This window comes from Mesocricetus auratus, unplaced genomic scaffold (assembly GCF_017639785.1).
Source record: "Mesocricetus auratus isolate SY011 unplaced genomic scaffold, BCM_Maur_2.0 Super-Scaffold_100027, whole genome shotgun sequence".
Classification (NCBI taxonomy): domain Eukaryota; kingdom Metazoa; phylum Chordata; class Mammalia; order Rodentia; family Cricetidae; genus Mesocricetus; species Mesocricetus auratus.
The window spans coordinates 4,370,576-4,387,928 of NW_024429208.1; the positions used below are offsets into that span (position 1 = coordinate 4,370,576).

Here is a 17,353-nt window from a genome sequence, read left to right on the forward strand (position 1 = left end):
GTGAATCCAGCCCAGTCTACACAGCGAGTCCAGCCCAGTCTACACAGTGAGTCCAGCCCAGTCTACACAGTGAGTCCAGCCCAGTCTACACTGTGAGTCCATCCAGTCTACACAGCGAGTCCATCCAGTCTACACAGTGAGTCCAGCCAGTCTACACAGCGAGTCCAGCCCAGCCTACACAGTGAGTCCAGCCCAGTCTACACAGTGAGTCCAGCCAGTCTACACAGTGAGTCCAGCCAGTCTACACAGCGAGTCCATCCAGTCTACACAGCGAGTCCATCCAGTCTACACAGTGAGTCCATCCAGTCTACACAGTGAGTCCAGCCAGTCTACAGGGAGTCCAGCCAGTCTACAGGGAGTCCAGCCCAGTCTACACAGTGAGTCCAGCCAGTCTACACAGTGAGTCCAGCCAGTCTACACAGCGAGTCCATCCAGTCTACACAGGGAGTCCAGCCAGTCTACAGTGAGTCCATCCAGTCTACACAGTGAGTCCATCCAGTCTACACAGTGAGTCCATCCAGTGTACAGTGAGTCCAGCCCAGTCTACACAGTGAGTCCATCCAGTCTACACAGCGAGTCCATCCAGTCTACACAGTGAGTCCAGCCAGTCTACACAGTGAGTCCAGCCAGTCTACAGTGAGTCCAGCCAGTCTACACAGCGAGTCCATCCAGTCTACACAGTGAGTCCAGCCCAGTCTACAGTGAGTCCAGCCCAGTCTACACAGTGAGTCCAGCCAGTCTACACAGTGAGTCCAGCCAGTCTACAGTGAGTCCAGCCAGTCTACACAGCGAGTCCATCCAGTCTACACAGTGAGTCCAGCCCAGCCTACACAGTGAGTCCAGCCAGTCTACAGGGAGTCCAGCCCAGTCTACACAGTGAGTCCATCCAGTCTACACAGTGAGTCCATCCAGTCTACACAGTGAATCCAGCCCAGTCTACACAGCGAGTCCAGCCCAGCCTACACAGTGAGTCCAGCCCAGTCTACACAGTGAGTCCAGCCAGTCTACACAGTGAGTCCAGCCAGTCTACACAGTGAGTCCAGCCAGTCTACACAGTGAGTCCAGCCAGTCTACACAGTGAGTCCATCCAGTCTACACAGTGAGTCCAGCCAGTGTACAGTGAGTCCAGCCAGTCTACAGGGAGTCCAGCCCAGTCTACACAGTGAATCCCGCCCAGCCTGCATAGTGAGTCCAGGCCAGCCCCAGAAGCCAGAGCGATCCCATCTCAAAAACAGAACAGAACAACAGCAATTAACTCGCCGAGAAAAACGTACAAAGGAAAAGAAAACTGCTGGTGTCCCCTGCCCGGTAAACAAGTGGCCTTGAGAGTTGCTTCCTGCTCTGTTCACTCCCTCATGTGGAGAAGGCGGGACTCAGTGACCGCAAACCGCACCAGAGCCAGAGGTGGCAGAGGAGAGGCCCCTCCCCCTGAGTAACCTGCTCCAGGTCTCATTTCCCCGCCTTCGTTCTGCCCCTCTCCTATCTGGAATGTTCTTCCCACAGAAGGGAGGGACATCAGGGCATGGTTGCTGCGGCTGTCTGTGTGGCTGGCAGAGCCCAGGACTGCGCCTCTTGCCGGGCCCCTCCCCCGGATTCAGGGAAATGGCTGAAGCGGTCTTTGCTGCCTGCCCTGTGCAGCCGGGGAGCTCCCTACTCTCAACTGGGCTCCCCTAAGCCTGGGCCTTCCTAAATGAGGTCCACACCCCTCTCCCCCGTACGCACCCTTCCCTGGCCCGCAGGAACAAGCTCACAGTGGGAACTAGTTCGCCTGGGCAGCTGGGCTGGCTGCCTGGTCTCTGAAGCGTCTTTGCCCGCTGTGAAGGCACGTAGAGGGAGCTCCATCGCCTGCGCCCAGGACCCTCCCCCCAGAACTTAGTGGCCCCCCACCCCAGTTGCTGCACTGTATTGTCTAGGGAAGGAATGCCTTCCCATGGCATCTGACGCTGGGCCTCCCGCGAGCTCCTGCCGCCAGGGTCCCTGGGGGAGGACGGGACACAGCGGGAACCGCTCTGGGAGCCCTGTTCCCCGTCATACCCTTCCTTCGTATGCCCTGCTCTTCTCTCAGCCTCACGGCGCCTGACCCTGGGACTGCCGTCTGATTCGCATAGAGCCTGCCTGGCCCGAGAGCTGGAAGGAGTAGGTGTGTCTCCCCGCCAGTGGGCGTGACAGAAGTGGCTGGAAGTTCACGTTGCTTCAGCTTGGGTCCTTGCTTAGAGGGACAGTCTGGGGGTGCGGCCTTACCCATGAGCAGACTCTACATTCAGTCCCAAGCAACTGCAGAAGTGGCGGCTGCGTCTGGGCTTGTGCATGGCAGGTAGGGGGTGCGCTCTTCAGTTCAGGAGCAGCAGGGCCTAGCACAGAGCTCTCAAGCCTAGGCTGGTGGTGTCCTCTGTAGGGTGTAGAAAGAGGCCCAGAGATCTCAGTGAGTTCGAGGCCAGCCTGGTCTACAAAGTGAGTTCCAGGACAGCCTCCAAAGCTACAGAGAAACCCTGTCTCGAAAAACCAAAAAAAAAAAAAAAAAGAGGCCCAGAGACAGCCATTCCAGACCCACAGGCATGATTTCAGGTTCTGGATAAAGCTCCTTAAAGAGGCCGGGTGGTGGTGGCGCACACCTTTAATTCCAGCGCTTAGGAGGCAGAGGCAGGCGGATCTTTGTGAGTTTGAGGCCAGCCTGGTCTACGAGTAAGTTCTAGGACAGCCAGAGCTACACAGAGAAACTGCCTCAAAGCTTGCTAAAGAAACAGCTTCTGCCTGGAAGGAAGCTGGGTCAAGGATGTCACTATGCACAAAAGAAAATGCCAGTGCTTGAAGGATAACCCTAGAAGGGGCCCCAAGCCCAGCACACAAGACGCTGCGTGCTTTCAGGTGTGGAAAGAAGGGTTTACACAAACCTGGAGGAAGGACGATCCCGGAGGGACGGACAGACAGTTACCCAGGGCAACTGCAGAAATGGTGTGGTCATGTCTGCCTGTGGGGTGACCCAGAAGCTGGCCCCGTCTCTGTGCGTGGTGGGCAAGGGGTGTGTCGTGGAGGCTGAACTAGTCTGCTCAGAGAAAGGTCTGTTTCCTCCCTGGAGAGCACAGAGCCAAGCAGGGACAGAGAGCCCGGGCGGGCGAGAGCTTCTGTGCTCAACCCTTCACAGACGCCTGAACATAGCTGTCACCTGACTGAGAGTGGTATCTCTGAAACGGCAGCCGCGGGTCGCCACTGCTCCACAACACGCTGACAGTGTGGGGACCCTGTGCCGACCAGACAGACATCTGTCAGGACCTTAAGTGCACACACCCTTTCTGCAGCTCCGGCCTGGCAGGGCCTGGTGCCTTGGAGCGCTGGTGGTGCCATTCGTAAATGATCTGAAACTGGGCATTCTTCCTCCAGGCACTGGGCGTGAGCGTCCATGCTCCCCCCCTCCCCCCAGGGACTCCATTGGCTTCAAAGAAAGGCAGCCTGCATAGGTGGCCTGCCCTGGCTAACCGGAAGCATTAGGGAGAGATGTCAGCTGGGCGGGGGTGGTGCCCACCTTTAATCCCAGCACTCTGGAGGCAGAGACAGGTCAGTCTGTGAGTTCAAGGCCAGCCTGGTCTACAGAGCGAGTTCCAGAACAGCCAGGGCTACACAGAGAAACCTAGTCTTGGGGTGGGGTGTCAGCAACAGTGTGCCTTGGGCTGTCACATGTGTCACCTCACAACTCCAGCCTCCGGGAAATGGCAGCAGTGGCCTGGAGAAGGGTCGCTGTGGCAGAGCCAGCAGGAAGCACTGAATTCCTTTTTAGACTTTACTCCACTGGGGGCGCCAGTGAGCAGAGTGCGTGCCTATCTATCGTGCACGGGCTCTGGCCTGAGTCTCCAGCACGGTGAAACCCTGGCCTGGGGTCGCACACCTCTTACCCCTGCACAGGGGGATAGAAGAAAAAGATCAGAGTTCAAGATGAGCTCTGACCTCACAAAATGCACGCATTTACACTGGACATGGTGGCGCACGCCTTTAATCTGGCATTCGGGAGCAGAGGCAGGGGGATCTCTGTGAGTTACAGGCTGGGTCTACAAAGTGAGAGAAACCTGCCTCAAACAACAAAACGAAACTAAAAATACACAGAAGCTTCTGGTGGATGTGACAGTGGGACAGCCTCGTGGGTGCAGGTGTGGAGTCACGCTGCCACCAGAAACGTACATTCTAGAAAATTCTGACGGCCGGGTGCCTGCGCTTTCTCATACTGCGTGACCAAGATTGACAGAGATGCTGGCGTGATTGTGACCGTGAGGGCAGTTAGCCCATGAGAGCAGCACTTAGGAGGCAGGCGTGTGGGCCGCCAGCTGGTCTGACAGGACGCCAGGCTTCCGTGTAGGAAGAACCTAATGTTTTCTTCTCTCTCTCAGGGGTCAAATGTGATGGAAGAGCAAGACCTGAGGGAGATTGGCATCAGCGACCCTCAGCACCGGCGGAAGCTGCTGCAGGCTGCACGCTCCCTGCCCAAGGTGACCACGCCCGGGCCCCGCCGTCTTCTTGAATTCCTAAACCAGTGGTTCCCAACATGTGGGTTGTGACGCCTGGGGGTCAAATGGCCCTTTCATAGGGGTCACACATCATATATCCTGCGTATCAGATAAATCTATATTTGATTCACAACAGCGCCAAAATTACATGTATGAAATAGCAGCAAAATCATATTATGGTTGGGGTCACCACAACATAGGAACTGTGTGAAAGCATTAGGAAGGGTGAGAAACGCTGACCTAGAGTAAAAGCGGGAAAGAAACCAGACTGAGGCGTGTAGATTCGTCCTTGTCAGCCCTCATACGAGCCCGCAGGGCACGGGGTCTTGGTTCCTTCCTTGTAAAGCCCTCAGGCCCTTGGAGAGTACCAGGAATGCAGGGGTAACCAGTGTCGTGTCTGACTGAGCGAGGAGGGTCTAGGATCCTCTTGGCACAGAGTCTAGTCCCATAGGCTTGGCCTGTCACCATCGGCCCCTTTGGAGTCTCATTTGACTCATCAGAGACCAGGCTAGCCTATCTTGACTCCAGAGAGGCCTGAGAGGAGCAGACATGAAAGGCAGCAGCACTGGGTTCTCTGAGGCCGCAGCCTCCACCCTTGACTGTAGACGCCGTGGCCGGTGTCCACCCTTGACTGTAGGCGCCGTGGCCGGTGTCCACCCTTGACTGTAGACGCCGTGGCCGGTGTCCACCCTTGACTGTAGGCGCCGTGGCCGGTGTCCACCCTTGACTGTAGGCGCCGTGGCCGGTGTCCACCCTTGACTGTAGGCGCCGTGGCCAGTGTCCACCCTTGACTGTAGACGCCGTGGCCGGTGTCCACCCTTGACTGTAGACACAATGGCCGGTGTCCACCCTTGACTGTAGACGCAATGGCCAACGTCCACCCTTGACTGTAGACACAATGGCCAACGTCCACCCTTGACTGTAGACGCAATGGCCGGTGTCCACCCTTGACTGTAGACGCAATGGCCGGTGTCCACCCTTGACTGTAGGCGCTGTGGCCAGTGTCCACCCTTGACTGTAGACACAATGGCCGGTGTCCACCCTTGACTGTAGACACAATGGCCGGTGTCCACCCTTGACTGTAGACACAATGGCCAGTGTCCACCCTTGACTGTAGACGCCGTGGCCGGTGTCCACCCTTGACTGTAGGCGCTGTGGCCGGTGTCCACCCTTGACTGTAGACACAATGGCCAACGTCCACCCTTGACTGTAGACACAATGGCCGGTGTCTCACGCAGAGTTCGGGAAGTGACTGCTTGATAGGCACACACTAAACTCTTGTCCTCACGAGCCTGTGGCCGTTCTGTCACCCCTCCTCTGCATCTTGCCTCACCTGTTGGCCCCTCCTCCCCAGATCAGTAGCCCCTACCCCTCAGAGCGGTGATGGGCTGTGCCAAGGAGGGGCTCAGGGTAGCCCTTGGCTCCCGTGTCCTTGCTCTGTGACTAAGGGCTGCCGTCCCTGCCTCCTCACACCGCAGGTGAAGGCTCTTGGCTATGATGGGGTCAGCCCCCCGACGGTGCCCTCCTGGTTGGACTCGCTGGGGCTGCAGGACTACGTCCACTCCTTCCTGTCCAGCGGCTACAGCTCCATTGATGCTGTGAAGAACCTCTGGGAGCTGGAGCTCGTCAACGTGAGTTCACCCGGGAGGAAGCTGGGGCAGCAGGGGCTGAGGGGCCAGCTCCACTCACCGCTCCCCTGTTCTCCGCCAGGTCCTCAAGGTTCACCTGCTGGGCCACCGGAAGCGCATCATTGCTTCTCTTGCAGAAAGGCCCTATGAGGAGCCACCCCAGAAGCCCCCGAGGTTTTCCCAGCTAAGAGTGAGTTCAGGGAGGGCGAAGGTCCCCGGGTGTACTGTGTTTCAGTCCTGGTGACAAGCCTGGGGATTTCACCCGTTTCTTGCCCAACAGTGCCAGGATTTAATCTCCCAGACATCGTCCCCGCTGAGCCAGAACGAGTCCTGTACAGGGCGGTCGGCAGACCTGCTGCTGCCCTCGGTGGAAACGAGCAGGAGGCGTCATGACAGCCCGTACGACCCTGGGGCAGCCTGCCGGGCAGAGCACTTCAGAGTCCAGGTGAGCAGGGCGTCAGAGCCCGCAGGGGCCACCATCTGCGGCTCTCCTGGGGCGTGGTCTTCCTGTCTAGCCCTGCGGGCCCTTGGTCACCGCCATGGTCCCCGGAACTTTCTTCTCTGTAGCTGAAAGCTCCTTGTCCTCTGCCACCAACCCTGCAGAACCACTGCCGGGTCACTGTGTCCTGTGCTGCTACCGTTCTTAGACTCGTGGGCTCAGATATCTTCATGCTCCGCTGTGATTGCACTGTGGGCTCAGCCTTTGGAGCCCTGCCCTCACCTCACCCCACCTCACCTCACCCCACCCCACCTCACCCCACCCTCACCCCACCCCACCTCACCCCACCTCACCTCACCTCACCCCACCCTCACCCCACCTCACCTCACCTCACCTCACCTCACCTCACCTCACCCTCACCTCACCCTCACCTCACCCCACCTCACCCCACCTCACCCCACCTCACCTCACCTCACCTCACCTCACCCTCACCTCACCCCACCTCACCCCACCTCACCCCACCTCACCTCACCCCACCACACCTCACCTCACCTCACCCCACCTCACCCCACCTCACCTCACCTCACCCCACCTCACCCCACCTCACCCCACCCCACCTCACCCCACCTCACCCCACCCCACCTCACCCCACCTCACCTCACCCTCACCTCACCCCACCTCACCCCACCTCACCTCACCCCACCTCACCTCACCTCACCCTCACCTCACCCCACCCCACCTCACCCCACCCTCACCTCACCTCACCTCACCCCACCTCACCTCACCTCACCTCACCTCACCCCACCTCACCTCACCCCACCTCACCCCACCTCACCTCACCTCACCCCACCTCACCTCACCTCACCCCACCTCACCTCACCCTCACCTCACCTCACCCCACCTCACCTCACCTCACCCCACCTCACCCCACCTCACCTCACCCCACCTCACCTCACCTCACCCCACCTCACCCTCACCTCACCCCACCCCACCCCACCTCACCCCACCCTCACCCCACCCCACCTCACCCCACCTCACCTCACCCCACCCCACCTCACCTCACCCTCACCTCACCCCACCTCACCTCACCTCACCCCACCTCACCCCACCTCACCTCACCTCACCCCACCTCACCTCACCCTCACCTCACCCTCACCTCACCCTCACCTCACCTCACCTGACCTCACCTCACCCCACCTCACCTCACCTCACCCCACCTCACCTCACCCTCACCTCACCCTCACCTCACCTCACCCCACCTCACCTCACCCCACCTCACCTCACCTCACCTCACCTCACCCTCACCTCACCCCACCCCACCTCACCCCACCTCACCCTCACCCCACCTCACCCCACCTCACCCTCACCCTCACCTCACCCCACCCCACCTCACCCTCACCTCACCTCACCCTCACCCCACCTCACCCTCACCTCACCCTCACCTCACCTTACCCTCACCTCACCTTACCCCACCTTACCTCACCCTCACCTCACCTCACCCTCACCTCACCTCACCTCACCTGACCTCACCCCACACTCATCCAGCGCTTGCCCTTGTGTCCCGCCTTCCCAGGCTCTGGCTCTGCGCCTTGCTGCTGAACTCTGACACCCTGCACACTGGCCAGGTCACTAGGTGTCTCCCTGTCCCCTCCCCGCCCCCCTCCTTCCCACAGCACAGCTGTGGATTTTACAGACTTGAGCGCTGCCCAGTTATTAGTTCTCTGGATTCTGCACATGGTGGGAGCAGAAACCTGAGCTCCCCTGAAGTGTGTCTCCATCCCCCACATGACGCTTTCCCGAGCCAGTTGGCAGCAGAGGTCCATTTAAATTCATCCTGTGCCCAAGACCCGAGGAAGCCGAGGACGCAGCTGCGTGGCTTCAGCCGCTGCTCTTCATGCCGAATGCTGCCCACGGCTTCTGTCTCCGGCACAGTCCGCTGTGAGCAAGCTCCTGTCTCACGCCCAGAGCTCTTCCTGGGTGCTTGCCCCGGGGCCGCCTCCCCGGGCCCCTGCCGAGTCCCCGGCTCCCCACTCCGGGGTGCGCTGAGGCAGACCGGAGCCCGTGAGCAGTGTCCAACTGTGTGCGTTCTGCAGGAGGAGCCCGGCGAGGCCAGGCTGACCCTCCGTCCGCCCAGCCTGGCTGCCCCCTATGCGTCCGTGCAGAGCTGGCAGCACCAGCCAGAGAAGCTCATCTTTGAATCCTGCGGTTACGAGGCCAACGTGAGTCGCCCCTGCCCTCCCGGGACGGCCAGCCTCCCTTCCTACCTGGCCTCTCCCTTCCTACCTGGCCTCTGCCAGCCCTCAGGTCACAGGGCGGGACCGGGACCCAGCGGCCAACCTCTGCTGGGCTGGGGGAGGGAGCCGTGACCCGCGGCAGGAGAGAAGAGTGGGCCGGGCCCTGTGTGGCAGGCGGCACAGGCGTCCCTAAGCCCGCCCTCTGCCCGCCCTCACAGTATCTGGGCTCCATGCTGATCAAAGACCTGCGAGGGACAGAGTCCACACAAGACGCCTGTGCCAAAATGCGGGTAAGGAGCTGGAGAGACGGCTCCACAGAGACCCAGGCCCGAGAATTCGATGCCCTCATCTGACTTCCCGGGTCCCTGGCAAGCACATGCTGACAGACGCCCAGGCCAAACAACCGCATAAATAACACGGAAATGAAAAGGGAAGGTGTGGGTCTGTGGGAGGTGTCCGACTAGAGCAGCAAGCGGGAATGCCAGCTACAGCTGCCCGGCCTGACCACACCGGGGCGGGGGGGGGGGGCGTGAAACCGGGGCACGCACCCTTAGCCCGCCCCACACCCTTACAGAGGTCGACCGAGCACATGAAGAAGATCCCCACCATCATCCTGTCCATCACATACAAAGGGGTCAAGTTCATCGATGCTTCCAACAAGGTATGCTTCCCGTGAGCGCTGCTGGCAGGCGCGTGAGACTGTGTCCCCTGTGACCAGACACCTGAGAGGAACCCACCTGAGCTGCAGAAGGGCCGGTGCACGCTCACCCGCCCGCCCCGGTGTTTCTGGGCCTGTGGTGAGGAGACAGGGAAGGCCAGGACACGCCTCCACAGCCTCCTAAGTAGCACTGCCAGGCTAGACCAGCCTTCAACACGCGGTCCGCGGGGCGGGGCGGGGGCAGATAGACTCTTTCCTAACTAGCATCCCGCCCCAGCCCCAGGCAGCTCAAGACCTTCAAGTAATGCAGCCGCATCTATCTCGTCCGCTCTAAGCATCCACCGGCTCTTACGGTAATGCAGATGCGTCTGGTCCGCTCCAGGCATCCTCTGAGCTCTGACAGTCGTAGCACTTCTCCACAGGACAAGTTCAAAGTCTCCTGAGAGTCACAGGGTCTCTCTATGTAGCCCCGGCCGTCCTGGAACTCACTGTGAAGGCCAGACTGGCCGCGAGCACACAGAGAACTGCCCCCCAAGTGCTGGGATTAAAACACGAGCCACCACGCCCAGCTTCAAAGCAAACCTAACTGTGAGTCCCTATAAAAATCAGAAACTAGGACTGAAGAGAAGCTAAGTGGGTAAGAACACTGGGAGATCCAGGTTCAAATCTTAGCATCCACGTGGCGGCACAAGACCATTTGTAACTCCACTTCCAGGGAACTCTGACGCCCTCTTCTGGCCTCAACAGGCACCAGGCACGCGTGTGGTGCACAGACATGCACACAGGCAAAACTCCATGCACATAAAATAAATACTTTTGAATAAAAATTTGAAATAATAAAACTCAGAAAACAGATTATGTGCCCCTGAGATAACAAATGACGCAGAATAAAAGTTTTCACTATAAAAGAAAGAAATGAATTTAGCAAAGGAAGATCAGACTAAAGCAAACAAGAGCCCAGGGAGGTGAGGGATGGCATCTGGTCACGTGTGTGGTGCCGTGAGGGCTCGGGAAGCCCTGCTATTCAGCTCTTGCCTCTTTCTTTAGTCTTAGCTGGCTCTGGCCACTGCTCCCAGCTGTCCTTGGGAAACACCCATGTCCCTGGTTCCTGCAGTTTCCTGAGTCTCCATCGGTTTCATCTTCGTAGCTTCTCGAGTTTCCCTCTCGAGACTTCCCACGAGGCTCCTGATGCTGGCACACACTGCCTTTGAAGTTGGATGCAAGCCTCCCTGACCCTGTAACCTTTGCATCCTTCCTGCCAGCAACACCAGCATCCCGTGGGTGATGCCGGGGCAGCTGTCCACTAAAGGAGTGGCTGGGCGCTAGACCCCGGCCGTGGCAGGCTCGAGTACTTGGGTGGTTAAACGTGGTCAGACGAAATCCAGGGAAACACCTTCCTAGGTGGCCCGGCCCAGGCAGAGCACTCGAGAGACGGAAAACGCGTTGACTCTTCCGTACTCTTGCGTTTCCGTGGGTTGGGTCCACCCAAGGCCCAGACTGTCTCCAAAGCCAGTCCCCTGTTGTAGTGGCTCCCGTTCAGTGCTGCTGCTGTCTCCTTGGGCCAGCTTCATCGGGCAGGGACAGGACGGAGCCAACTTCTTCGTCACAGTGAGATGTGAGGCCCAGTCTGGTCCCGTCCCCAGCAGATCCTCATGAGCAGTCTCTCCCGTCCCTACGCCCCGGCCATTGAGCCGCCTCCACAATTTCCAGCAAGCTCTGCTGGTTGCATCTTACTAGCTCTCCACCCCACATCCGCAAACTCCTCAGACATCTTCGCGAAGGTGCGAGAACCGTGTTGTCAGGTTAGCTTTCCATTGCTGTGACCGAGCGACTGCCCAAGAACCAGCCCAGAGCGCAGAGGCCTCAGGACGGAGGCGTGTCAGAGGAAGCTAGCCTGCGGTGGGCAGGGGACGGTGAGGAGGGCCAGGCAGGGATAACCACCCAGAGCAGGCCCCGCCCGCCTCCCAAATTTCCAGCACCTTCTGGAAGTGTCCAGCGCTTGAACCTGTGAAGCACTTCCTGTCCGAAGGGCAGCACTGAGCAGGGCTGTCTCACTGTCAGGCCCCTGGGACTCCTCCTTCAACCTGCTGCTCCTTGCCCTGGAATCCGACGTCTGTCCCAGCTGTGGTGACAGTTGCTCGCCTTGTCTTTGCCCTGGCCTCGGTGGTTCCTTCAGGGTCCACCTCCTGAGCGTGCTCTCCTGCCCGCCGGTGGGGCGTGTGCGTGCCTGTTGGCCGTGGTCAGGGAAGAGGGGATTCCAGGCTGGTAAAAGGCTGGCGTTGGTAATCCTAGAGGCATGCCCTGTGGGGACCGTGAGCTCAGAACACGTTTTTCCCGGCAGAATGTCATTGCTGAGCACGAGATCCGAAACATCTCTTGCGCCGCGCAGGACCCGGAGGACCTGTGTACCTTTGCCTACATCACCAAGGACCTGCAGACCAGCCACCACTACTGCCACGTTTTCAGCACAGTGGATGTGGTGAGTGTCCCCGTGGCAACAGTGACCCCGGCCCTCGAGGGGCCGGTCATCCTGTGGCTGGGTGGGGGTCGGGGCTGGCCTAGCCCTAGCAGACAGATGGAAGCCCGGCAGTGTCCAGTGCAGCCCTCCTCACGGCCAGCGGCGCCCAGAGGCAAGCACCGTAGTGTTTCCGGGTGGAACAGGCCCTTAGTCACGCCGCTGCCCCGGCTCCCCAAGCTGCTGGTGGTGGTATACTCCTGGCTTCTGCTCACCCAACAGAGAGTGCCTGTGTTCAGCTCTCTGGGGCTTCCTCCACACAGATGCTGCAGGAAGTCTTTGCAGCCCTGGACCGTGGCAGCAGACGCCCAGGTTTACCCCGGTAGCTCATGATGGAGAAGGTTGTCTCCTCCCCTCTGGGCTGCACTCAAGATTACTTGGCATTAGCCAGCGGCTCCTCACCTGTGGCTCATGGAGTCGCACGGGCTCCTAATCTCCGTGCTGCATACACCACAGGCCAGTGGGCTCCAGGTTTCCAGGCACGGGGTGCGGACACACCCTGCTCCTTATGCACCTCAATCACTAGCACTCCACCTTGGGAAGAGAGCCAGCCAGGGAAGACCGGGAGTGGCATTGTCCCCGAGACTTCGGGGTCGACGCAGGTGTCTCTCTTACGTCAGCAGCTTAACTGGCTTTTGCAGTCACCTGGTGTTTGAAGCAGAGTCAGCCCTAAGGAAGCTAAATGTGTAAAACTGCCTCACTTGAAACCACTTTGAAACAAACTTGTCGGGTGTTTCGTTTTTTGGTTTTCCAAGACTGGCCCTGACTGTTCTGGAACTCGCTCTGTAGACCAGGCTGACCTCGAACTCACAGAGATCCCTATGCCTGGCCCTGCCTCCGGGTGCTAGGATTAAAGGCGTGCACCACCACTGCCAGGCTTAAATTTGCGGTGTTTTTTTAAAAGATTTATTATGCATACAGTGTTCTGCCTGCAGGCCAGAAGAGGGCGCCAGATCTCATTACAGGTGGTTGTGAGCCACCATGTGGGTGCTGGGAATTGAACTCAGGACCTCTGGAAGAGCAGTCAGTGCTCTTAACCTCTGAGCCCTCTCTCCAGCCCCCTAAATTTGCGTTTTCAAAAAGAAAGGGTTTCCTGCTGGCTGCGAGGAGCTGCTCAGGGACACTCTGCTTCTTCCTAGAACCTTACCTACGAGATCATCCTGACCTTGGGGCAGGCATTTGAGGTGGCCTACCAGCTGGCCCTTCAGGCCCAGAAATCCAGGACCATGGGGGCCTCTGCGGCTGCGACGATTGAGACAAAGTCTTCCAAGCCGGTGCCTAAGCCTCGGGTCGGCGTGAGGAAGTCTGCAGTAAGTGCCTCCCTCACCCGCAAGGCACCCCGGGCTTGGGCGGGGCCGGGCAAATGTCTTCTCACCTCGGCAGTTGCCCCAGTGAAGCAGCCCTGGGCTCCTCGGGCAGGAGGGCCTTGTCTCCCCTTGTCAGGGCACGGTCTCTGGGGCTGCTGCGCACGCCGACAGCAAGCACCCGGTGACAGCCCCCCCCCCCCCCCCCCGTCTGTCTGCTTTGCTCTGCGCCCCAGGTGCCGGTGCCCCCCGATCCTCGCTGTTGTCACTGTCACTCCTGCTCCACCCACCGTCCTTCCTACCTACCGCTGCCGTCTCTTAGTCCTGGAGTCAAGGTCTTTCCGCCTCCCGCTGTCTGTGTGTCGCTCTCTGAAGCGCCCGTGAGCTGTCTCTCCTCCTGGTGGCCTCGTGCCCGGCCTGTGCGGCGCTCATGCTCCCCCCTGTGCTCTGCCCTTTGTCTTTGTCCTGTGTCGTCTGCCAGGGTCTGGGTTGAGTGTGGTGGTCTCGCCTCAGGCTGAGCTCTTCTGCCCAGCAGAGGGACCAGGGGCTGGGGCTGCTGGGCATCCGTCCCCGTCCTGCGCACGCGGCCCGACTGAAGCTTAGAGCGTGAGCTCTGGTGGGCAGGGCTCCTCTTCCTGAGTCGCTCAGGGTTCCTGGAGGTGCCCGTCCTCCTCCCGCCGACAGGTGCGCTGTGCCTGGGCTTTGAGTCCTAACCCCGTCTCCTTCTCCGGCAGCTGGAACCACCGGATCCGGACCAGGAGCTCCCATCCCACGCCAGTGTTTCCTGGATCGTGGACCCGAAGCCGGACTCGAAGCGGAGCCTCAGCACCAAGTATGAGACCACTATCTTCTAAAGAGCCACCCTGTGTCCTCTACCCCACTGTGCCTTTGCGGCCCGCCCGCCCGCCCGCCCGCGTGTTCTGCTGTCTCAACTCTCCTTCCGGCTGTCGCCACCAGGGCCCCACCTCCTGGGACCTGCCCTCCTGCCGCAGTTGTAGACATTCCTCCAGTCACGGCTCCTGCTAACACCCAACACTGTGACTCCTCCCTTTGGGCTCAGGACAGCTGGGGTGACTTGCCTTTCAAGGGGGGGTGCCGGGAGGGTTCTGAGGCCCCCAAAGCCTCGGCACTGGGAGGTGAGGAGTGGGTAGTTCCCAGCGGGACCCCGAGAGCCCCTGCAAGGCTGCTTTCCTCTCCCGGGTCCCAGCTGCATGGTAAATGCCACCAGTTTGCACCTTTGCTGAGCCACCCCCACTGTGCCCACCCAGAGCCGGGCGGCCCGCGCGCACAGCCCTCTCAGGTGCTGCTTTCTCCCCTGGTCAGGCCCCCCTGACGTGGCTTCACCAGGGACAGACTTTCTGTAGGGGCCAAGGTTGGTGCCAGCCACACCCGCACGGCACGTGTCCCAACAGCGGGTTCCTAAGGGACCTGTGTGTGTTTGGCCCCTTTCTGTGCCGTGGGCCCTGGATCGGGAGTCCGGCTCACCGAGGCGAGCCTGCGAGCCTGCGCACGAGCGCGCCTTCTTCCTTCTCGGAGTGGAGCCGCCCGTGCGCAGGCGGAGGCTGCAGCGTCCTCATACTCCCTGCGGTGGTGGGGACCTGCGACAGCCGGCCCGGCACCCACCCAGGCCTCCATCATGGAGCTGGATCCTGTCCTGAGGTGGGGAGATCAGTCTAGGTGGCAGGAGAGAGACGAGCGGATGCCTGTAGCCGTGGTGCCCACGGTGTGGCGGGAGTCAGTCAGCACCCCGCTGTCCGCCGGGACTGGCCCTGCCTGCCCGTCCTTGCGCCTTCCTGAGCGGATGGGCCGGGAGCAGCAGTGGGCAGCGAGCCTAGGCTGCGGAGGGCGGGGCGCTCGCTGGGGGCGGGGCCTTTCTGCTGCGTCCTCTCCCTTCCCTCCACCTTGCCCCGGCGCCTGGTTTAACTCTTTCCCCCCGTTGTTTGCTTCTGCCAAGCTGAGCCACTGAGGAGCCACACTGTGTGCTGCGGAGACATAGATGGGGGGCGCACAGGCTCCTCCCCCCAGCACCGAGCGCCTCGCCCTCAGCTCTGAAGACCCAGGCCCCGCCCTGCCGTAGGACCTCCCTTCAGCTGCTCGGCCTGGGCCCGCCGCCGCCTGCAGAACAAACCCCGCCATGGAGGCAGAGAAGACGCCAGGCATCCAGCCGAGGGGACCATAACTCTGGGCGGCCCAAGAGTGGCCTGTCCAGGACGTGTGTTTTTAATAGGGAAAGTAATCTTTTATATATATATATATAATATATAAATTTTTAACACCTGGCTCCAGCTTCTGGGTAAAAGCTGCCAATCAAGGACACAGTAACAGACTGGCGGAACCTCATCTGTAAAGCCCTCTGCCTCGGGGTGCGGTCTCAGCCTGGGGGTGGCTTGGGGCAGAGTTGAGACTTCAGTCTTTTGTTCCCAGCTAGAGCTGGACTGGGGCGGTGACACTTGGACCAGAGCAGAAGTTTCTGGGGCTCCAAATGGGGGATAAGCAAGTAGTTTGTGGTGCAGGGAACTCCTTGGTACTCTGTTAGCACTGCCCAAGGCAGCTGTCCCGTGTTGGTGGCAGAAGTGGCTTGGTTGGGGGCATTAGTGGGACGCAGTAAGACCTCAGCTGGCTCTTGTGTGCGGGTAGGTCAGGTGACAGTCAGTGACAAGCTGGTGTTCCTTGAACCCTTGTGCTAGCTTACTTTGCTTTTTAAGGTGACGTGGGTGGGTGGCGGTCATCTTCCTGGGCTTAAGGAACAATGAGGACCAGAGTGCTGGGGAACAGGGACCGAGCCAGGCCGGCCACTCACCAGCGCTTCTGGAGTAGGGAGCAAAGAGGCGGCCTGGGCCCGTGGGTACCTAGGCAGGCTTCGGGCTCTCCTGGCGGCACCCACTCTGGTCCTGGGGACAGAAGGCCAGGCTTGAGCCGTCTGAACTGCAGTCCTGGGCGTGTGCAAGCGGCGCTCCTGGGCACCCTCAGCCTGTGGCTGGTCAGTGCACGCAGCTTTACCTCTCCTGGACCTGGGGGGGGGGTGGACTGCCTGCTGTGTACTTGGCACAGCGGGTGCTCGGGTACAGCTCCTCTCTGGGAAGAAGCCAGTGTCCTCCACGGCTAGGTAGCGGCGACACAGCTTCCTTTCCCTGCCTCGCGCTCAGCCCTGGAAAGCTCCCCTCCGCTCCCACCTTGCGAGAATCCAGGGAGGCCCTTGGTTCCTGGTCAGTTGTGCCGAACACCTTCCTGTCCCCTCCCAGAGGTGAGCTCAGCAGGCTCTGTGTGGGCACAAAGCCAGGCACAGTGTAGACACTACGATGAGCTAGGCTGCAGTGTAGACAGACACTACAGCGACCTCCAGCCTCGCGCTGGCCTGAACTCACAGGCAGGCGTTCCTTCCCTCAGTGCTGCTGGGTCTTATTTATTCGGGTGTCTCTACCAGAGAGTCTCCGGCTTGTCTGCTCTGGGTCTCCTTTCAATACTGGTTTCTGAATATTCCAGAAATTCCTCTTCTGCTCCTCGGGGTGGGTCTCTGCCTTTCAGGACAGGTGCCAAGTGGAGGGGTCTGCCTTTGGCACTCGTGTGAGTCATGCCTCAGTGGCTGGCCGCGGGCCCCGTGTCTGCCTCTAGGGGGTCCTTGAGAAGCCTAGGGTTGAGTGCTACAACATGAGGCTGCAACGTCAAGATGTTTCAGTCAGCTTTATGAGGTGCCTGGACCTGTATTCAGGTCACGGAGTGTTGCTTATGGTGGACAGTGGGACTGGATTGTAAGAAAAATGTTATTTAATCTTTGTTTCCGTATTTTGATACTTGAATGACTTCCCTTTTGTTTTACTGTATATAAAACTGTTAAGCTGTCTGATTTTGTTTGAATTATAAACACCCTGTGGTACCAAACATAACCTGTGCAACCGCATAGACTGACCTCACTACAGAGCGTGCACATCCTGGGCTTCCGGCTCTGTTTGTTAATGCCGTAGCTGGGCAGCTCGGGACAGACTGAGCTAATAAAGGAGAGAGGTGGAAACCAGCCATAGCTCTGGAGTCTCTCAATTGGAAGCTGTTTTTCTGGTGTGAAGTGTGGACAGCAGCGTAGATGC

The 17,353-nt window shown here is 59.6% G+C and overlaps 1 protein-coding gene across 1 annotated transcript in view; it reads left to right on the forward strand.

Moving 5' to 3' along the window:
* Anks1a (ankyrin repeat and sterile alpha motif domain containing 1A) overlaps positions 1-17,283 on the forward strand; it is a 155,851-nt gene extending 138,568 nt beyond the window's left edge. Inside the window, 11 exon segments of the mRNA XM_013124329.3 lie at positions 4,377-4,475; positions 5,972-6,124; positions 6,204-6,311; positions 6,402-6,566; positions 8,654-8,779; positions 9,013-9,084; positions 9,369-9,455; positions 11,794-11,931; positions 13,107-13,277; positions 14,006-14,103; positions 15,226-17,283. Of these exon segments, the coding sequence (XP_012979783.1) occupies positions 4,377-4,475; positions 5,972-6,124; positions 6,204-6,311; positions 6,402-6,566; positions 8,654-8,779; positions 9,013-9,084; positions 9,369-9,455; positions 11,794-11,931; positions 13,107-13,277; positions 14,006-14,103; positions 15,226-15,229 (1,221 nt within the window). The 3' untranslated portion in view covers positions 15,230-17,283.
* The last annotated feature ends 70 nt before the right edge of the window (positions 17,284-17,353 follow it).